The sequence below is a fragment of the Podarcis filfolensis genome (assembly GCF_964270895.1).
Source record: "Podarcis filfolensis genome assembly, chromosome: 10".
NCBI lineage: Eukaryota > Metazoa > Chordata > Lepidosauria > Squamata > Lacertidae > Podarcis > Podarcis filfolensis.
Window position 1 is genome coordinate 66,308,971 of NC_139612.1, and position 7,271 is coordinate 66,316,241.

The window sequence follows — 7,271 nt, forward strand, 5'->3', positions numbered from 1 at the left end:
AGCCTTGACACTTCTTCCCCCAAGTCTTCTCTCATTCACCACTCATCATTGTTCCACCACCACTGTCCAGGCTCTGAGCCTTCTCGCCTTGGGGGTTCCCCAGCTGGTTCCTCTGCGTCCAACCGGTCCATGACATTCCACCGGCGGTTACATACTAGATTGGAACATTTTAGAATAGCCTTGGGTGGTGTAATAAATGAAAATCTGCCCTTATTCCCTTATGGGGGACACAAGAGCCCTTATAGAGTCCTTTGCAGGTTCTCCATCGGTCAGAGAAAAGAACAGAGGCCAACCAGAGAATACTGACAAGCAAAGCAGCTAGTAAGCCTGATCTTTATTGATCTGTTGCAACAGGGTGCTCCCCTCACACGCAGGAGGAGGACTCTGAACCAAGGTATGCCCGCCCTTATATAAACATTTTAAATTGCCCACCCTGGAGTCCAAGATCACCCCTAGAAACATCATACATACATCACAGAAGGGGTGTAGCTCAAGACCACCCCCCAGACACATCATACCTACATCACAGAAAGGGCGGTCTACAACAGAAATCTGAGTGCCTTGTTTACCTCCTGTCTGGCAGGTTACCTGTTAATGCTTACTTGATTGGATACCCTGGGGAGCCTGGCCAGTCTTTTGTAATGACAAATACTTAGTTCCTGAGCCAGGTCACAGGCTCACCCTATTCATACACAGGCATACCCTTAAGATGGGATTTGTGCAGGAAAAGACAATGGGGAGGCTTTTCCATTTTCCTTGAGCTTGCAGAGAAATCATTTGGTCAGTTTGGGAGTCAAAATGGTTTCAGGGCTGTTTTCCTGTGCTGCTTCAGACATGTGGTTTATATATTTATGTGCGTGTTCGCTTTGTACATTTATGAACATTTATTACATATATATATATATAAAGGGACCCCTGACCAGTAGGTCCAGTCGTGGCCGACTCTGGGGTTGCGGCGCTCATCTCGCTTTACTGGCCGAGGGAGCCGGCGTACAGCTTCCGGGTCATGTGGCCAGCATGACTAAGCCACTTCTGGCGCACCAGAGCAGCACACGGAAACGCCGTTTAGCTTCCGGCTGGAGCGGTACCTATTTATCTACTTGCACTTTTTGGTGTGCTTTCGAACTGCTAGGTTGGCAGGAGCAGGGACCAAGCAACGGGAGCTCACCCCGTCGCGGAGATTCGAACCACCAACCTTCTGATCGGCAAGTCGTAGGCTCTGTAGTTTAACCCACAGCGCCACCTTGAATTTTTTATTTCATTGGATATCCGGGTTGCAGCATAAGTGACGGCCCCAAGAGTGGTTTGCAACGTGTTCTTGGCTACGCGGACTCAATGGGATACCATGTACCCCCACCCCACCCGAGAGAGATAGTTTCTCATGTATGCTTCATACGCCACTCAGAAAATTGGCCCGTAGATCACGCGCCAAGGGCTAAAACCCTCTTGGGCTTCTGAAATGGAGCGAATTCATTTGGGAAAATGCTTCAGCAGAAGGAACGCCAGCCGATAACGTCCTGCAAGCCAGTAGAGGGGTTCTCATAACACGCCCTTCAGTGTGCATCGCAGCCACATGCGCCCCACACACATGTACTGTGAGCTGCTTCAGATGCCATGTGGACAATAGGACACAGGGCTGGGTTGTGAAGTCCCATCACCATCAAATTTATTATCAAGTTTATCAGCCACCCTACACCCGCAGGTCCCAGGTGAGGTCGCATCAACATAAATCCAGAATGAAAAACAGGTTGTGCTACATCCACCATACGCAATCATCTCTAAAAAAAGGGGGGGGGAAACCTTCATTGACGGCAAGCAGCCATTACAAGCACAGGAAACCAGTAGTCAAACAGGGATATTCCTTATTCAACAAAGATCTAGCTTTCAGTGGCAAACCTCCACTTTGGACTGCACCACTTCATAGAATCAAACTAACAGAACTGTCAACTGTTGTTTTAACTGTCTTAAAGTTTTATATTATGGTTAATTTTGCCTCCATCACTTTATTTTCTTTTTCTTTTCTTTTTTTGCAAGCAGCTTTAAGTTGTTGTTTACACACACACAGAGAGACACACACCAGAATCAGGGGTCACAGACATTTCATGAAATACTGTAGATGATGAAAAATGCATTCAAAATCCCACCTGTCAGGGAGGGAAGGTATACTTTGGGCTGATTCCTGAGGTTCTACTTTTCTACGTGCAGGGAATCATCCCTGCAACGGGTGGGGGGGGTACCATGCAAGTCACGTGGCACACTCGCCCCCTCCGTACCTGGAGCCTAACGTGGTGCAGCCCAGGTGCAGATTAACCACCTGGGCGAGAATCCAAGCCGTTGACCTGAGTGTCAAGGTACGAATTGCACCCGATCCGGGGAGAGATAAGCCACGCGGAGCCTTGAGCATCTTGACTCTTGCTCTGAGTGCTGCAAGGTAAAACCGAAAGCGAGCAAGCCCACCCTCGGAGGCCTGGACCGGGAAGCTCCGCCTTGAAGATGAGAGAGGAGGAACGAACAACACCCCAAAGCGCTTACCTTTCCGGAAGGGCATCGCTGCAGATGATGCTTAGCCCCCCTCTTGCAGAAAGTTAGGCGTGGGCAAAGCAGCTGGTTCTCTAACTGCAGGGTCTCGCTTATCCCGGGGTTTCCAGCTCTCTCTGCCTCTCTCTCCCTTGCTGCCTGGAAATTGGTGCAATAAGGAAGGAAACGGACAAATTTGGTCAATTCCTCCCGGCAGCGTCACCACCGTCGATTTGCAAAAGGAGGAAGCCGGGTTTGCAGGATGCAGCCCGCAGAGCGCCGCTTAACCCTTCGCCTCCCAGCCCTGCAGTTTGCTGGGATGCTAAGCTGGCTCCGAGCTCGCAGATGCAGCATCCAGGCGTCAGCGATGGGCTCTGAAAACGTTTGCAAAGGGAGCGAGGCCCAAACCGTATTTTATTTGCCCAAGCATTTGAGATTATTGCATTTCTCTAATAAATAATAATAATAATAATAACGACTTTTGCTTTGTGTTGCTTGGGTTACAGTGGTACCTCGGGTTAAATACTTAATTCGTTCCGGTGGTCTCTTCTTAACCTGAAACTGTTCTTAACCTGAAGCACCACTTTAGCTAATGGGGCCTCCTGCTGCCGCCGTGCTGCTGGAGCACGATTTCTGTTCTCATCCTGGAGCAAAGTTCTTAACCCGAGGTAATATTTCTGGGTTAGCGGAGTCTGTAACCTGAAGTATATGTAACCCGAGGTACCACTGTATTTTTCAACTATTGCTCCGTTCACAGAGTTTTATAGATTGTCATTGTTTCGGTGGTGATTTGTTGACTATTCTGCATGGTTCAGGCTGTATTTGTGATGTTCCATTAAGTACTAGCATGTTATTATTTTTTATTGTCTGTGAGCCACTTTGGGATTCATTTATATTATATTTCAAATATATAATCAATCAACTCAAAATAAGGACATTAGAAGAGCCTGACTGCTGAATAATAATAATAAGTACAGTGGTACCTCAGGTTAAGAACTTAATTCGTTCCGGAGGTCCGTTCTTAACCTGAAACTGTTCCTAACCTGAGGCACCACTTTAGCTAATGAGGCCTCCTGCTGCTGCTGCGCCGCCAGAGCACGATTTCTGTTCTCATCCTGAAGCAAAGTTCTTAACTTGAAGCACTATTTCTGGCTTAGTGGAGTGTGTAACCTGAAGCATCTGTAACCTGAAGTATATGTAACCCAAGGTACCACTGTAATAATAATAATAATAATAATAATAATAATAATAATAATAATAATTAGTACCCCCATCCATCTGACTAGGTCGCCCCAGCCACTCTGGGCAGCTTCCAGCATATTTATACAGAAACATAAGAAAACATTAAAAACTTCCCTATACAGTGGTACCTCTGGTTGCGAACAGGATCCGTTCCGGAGGCCCATTCGCAACATGAAAAGAGCGCAACCTGAAGCGCCGTATCTACGCAGGTGCGTGACGCGATTTGGCACTTCTGCGCATGCGCAAGCGGCGAAACCTGGAAGTAATCCTTTCCGTTACTTCCGGGCCGCCACAGGACATAACCTGAAAGAACGTAACATGAAGCAAATGTAACATGAGGCATGACTGCACAGGGCTGCCTTCAGATGTCTTCTGAAAGTTTTTTAACTCCTTGACATTTGATGGGAGCGTGTTCCAGAGGATAGGTGCCACAACCGAGAAGGCCCTCGGCCCGGTTCCCTGTAGCCTCATTTCTCGCAGTGAGGGAACTGCCAGAAGGCCCTCAGTGCTGGACCTCAGTGTCCGGGCTGAACGATGGGGGTGGAGACACTCCTTCAGGTATACTGGGCCGAAGCCGTTTTAGGGCCTTAAAGGTCAGCAGCAACACATTGAATTGTGCTTGGAAACGTACTGGGAGCCAAGGTCAGTCTTCCAATGTGGATCAGGACAAAGGCCTGTCTTGTCCAGGATCCTGTTCTCACAATGACTAACTAGGTTCTCAAGGGAAGCCCACCAGCGGGACCTGAGCCCATTGTCCCGAATTGCAATTCCCAGCAACTAGAATTCAGAAGCCTTCTGCATCCAACAGTGGTTGCAGGGCATAGCCAACGTGGCTACTAACCATTGGATAGCCTTACCCAGTTCCGGCCCACCCATGAGGCAAGATGAGGCAACCACCTCAGGCAGCAGGATCTACCGGGGCAGCAGATCCCGATGTCAATATTTCTTTCCCCCTTGTTCCTGGTGTATTTTCCCAAACCACTTCTCATCCCTTGGGTTCAAGAAGGGGAAAGAGGCTGTAGCTCAGCATGAGACTCTTTAATCTTAGGGTCATGGGTTCAAGATGCACCGAAGATTCCTGCATTGCAGGGGGTTGGACTAGATGATCCTCGGGGTCCCTTCCAACTCTACACAGTTCTGATTCCCTGGGAGAGATATTGTAAAAGCAAAAGGAAACATCGCAGAAGCTGGACTTTATTGTGCACGCAGCACCCCATCTGAAGAGCTGTTTGTCAACCCTCTGCACACAAGTGCTTCTGCACGGAATGTGCCTTTCTTATCCAAGGGTGTGAACTCTGGTGCAGTTAAGTAACCACGTTGCTGGCCCTTCCCACATGGTCTTCCAGGTTCAGATATTATCAACATTATGTAGGAAGCACAAGGTAACCTTCTGTAAAGTCAAAAAATGTTCCTCAGTATCCGGCATGGCCTTTTGTCCCTGAAACAGGGAAAACTACGTAAAATGTAAGCAAATGTGCTCAGTTAGCTTCATTTCTGCTAATTCGTTAAAATGGTTTTTTTTGGGCACAAAACAATGGATCACATTTTTAAAATTAGATAGATAGATAGATAGATAGATAGATAGATAGATAGATGATAGATAGATAGATTAGATAGATAGATAGATAGATAGATAGATAGATAGATAGATAGATAGATGATATAGTACAGCCTTCACCTAGTGCCCTTCAGCCATGCCAGGTGGGATGAATGAGTTGTGGTTCAAAATACCTGGAGAACAGCAGGTTTGGTACACTTGGTTATAAGGCTGCCTATTGCATCTGTGTAAATCTCTCCAAGTACTCACAATTCAAGGAATCCTTCCTATGGCAGACCCGCATAATTTATTTAATTGGCTTTCAATAAAAATGCAGGCAGAGATTTCTGGCTCTGAACGCAAAGCTGCCGTCATCTCGTTTTCCTAATTCATTAGTGAGAGTGCATTTTAATTTCCTTATGGGATTTTATTATTATCACTGTATTCTCTTCTGGGAAGATCATAATGCGATCTTGGCTTCTAAAGTGATTAGGAGAGGAAGAGGCTGGAGGAATACTGGAACTCTTCAACTGGGCATGCCAAGCAGAAGGCACATGAGATCATAGCTAAGAAGGAATTTTGTCACTGTCCTGGGATATGAGTGTGGGTAGGGGGGAAAAACCCTCCAGTTTCCAGAATCTTTGCTCCAAAGCAAAATGCAGAACTGCCTTTCTCAGGGGAGCACGGACACATATCAGCTCACTTGGGGCTAAGGAAAAGAGATGAACCAATGGTGTACTAGCCTTATGACAGCAGGGAAGTATGCCAAGGGAAGTAATACGTAAAGGGACCCCTGACCATTAGGTCCAGTCGTGGCTGACTCGGGTTGCGGCACTCATCTCGCTTTATTGGCCAAGGGAGCCGGCGTACAGATTCCGGGTCATGTGGCCAGCATGACTAAGCCGCTTCTGGCGAACCAGAGCAGCGCACGGAAACGCCATTTACCTTCCCACCGGAGTGGTACCTATTTATCTACTTGCACTTTGATGTGCTTTCGTACTGCTAGGTTAGCAGAAGGGACCGACCAACGGGAGCTCACCCCGTCGCGGGGATTCGAACCGCCGACCTTCTGATCGGCAAGTCCTAGGTTCTGTGGTTTAACCCATAGCGCCACCCGCGTCCAAGAGAAGTAATAGTCCCACTCTATTCTGCCTTGGCCAGACCACACCTGGAGTACTGAGTCCAGTTCTGGACATCACAATTTAAGAAGGATGTTGACAAGCTGGAAGGTGTGCAGAGGAGGGTGACCAAGATGATCAAGGGTCTGGAAACCCGAACTTATGAGAAATGGTTGAAAGAGCTGGGTATGTTTAGCCTGAAAAAGAGGAGGCGTCAGGAGATATGATAGCCATCTTCAAATATCTCAATGGTGGAAAATAAATACAACCCAGGTGGTTAAGAAAGCCCAACAGAGACTCCATCTCCTCAGAGTATTGCGGAAGAATGATGTCAATCAACATTTGATGATCTCCTTCTACCGGTCCACAACAGAAAGTGTCCTTTCATAATGCATCACGGTGTGGTACGCTGGTTTGACATCATCTGATAGGAAGTGCCTACAGAGGGTGGTGAATACAGCACAAGATATTATGGGCTGTCCCATGAATCCGCTGGATGAAATGGCGGAAGAAGGTTGCCTCAGGAGAGTGAGGAAAATTCTCAGGGATGATTCACACCCTGGCCGGCACTTTCTTGATCTCCTGCCCTCGGGCAGAAGGCATAGAAGCAGGATTAGTCGCACCAACAGGGTAAAGAACAGCTTCTATCCATGGGCTGTTAGGCTGCTGAATGAAAAGATAACAGGAGGGCAACTGACTTTTGGGTTTGGTGGGTGTGCGTCAGTAAACGAGGGGAATTAAGACTAAGAGAGCTGAGTGGGGGGTGCTTGTGCAATCTCACTGTATACAAGTTGTACGAGTGACAATAAAGTATTTCAATTTCAATTCAATATGGAAGAGAGAAGAAGCTTGTTTTC

The 7,271-nt window shown here is 47.4% G+C and overlaps 1 protein-coding gene and 1 long non-coding RNA gene across 10 annotated transcripts in view; one reads left to right on the forward strand and one right to left on the reverse strand.

Annotated features, from left to right (window-relative positions):
* Positions 1-2,875, reverse strand: part of PFKFB3 (6-phosphofructo-2-kinase/fructose-2,6-biphosphatase 3) — a 69,736-nt gene extending 66,861 nt beyond the window's left edge. The window contains exon 1 of one of the 2 annotated variants that reach the window (XM_083572807.1): positions 2,533-2,875. In XM_083572807.1, the coding sequence (XP_083428933.1) occupies positions 2,533-2,548 (16 nt within the window). In that variant the 5' untranslated portion in view covers positions 2,549-2,875. The remainder of the gene's footprint in view (positions 1-2,532) is intronic. The other variant, XM_083572815.1, reaches the window with a different exon arrangement.
* Positions 1-7,271, forward strand: part of LOC310743135 — a 252,921-nt gene that overhangs the window by 231,597 nt on the left and 14,053 nt on the right. Inside the window, exon 1 of one of the 8 annotated variants that reach the window (XR_014538795.1) lies at positions 5,447-6,302. The exons of 6 other annotated variants lie outside the window; for them this stretch is intronic. This is a non-coding gene — a long non-coding RNA (uncharacterized lncRNA). Of the gene's footprint in view, positions 1-5,446; positions 6,303-7,271 lie in introns of those variants that run through there. One more of the 8 variants, XR_014538796.1, reaches the window with a different exon arrangement.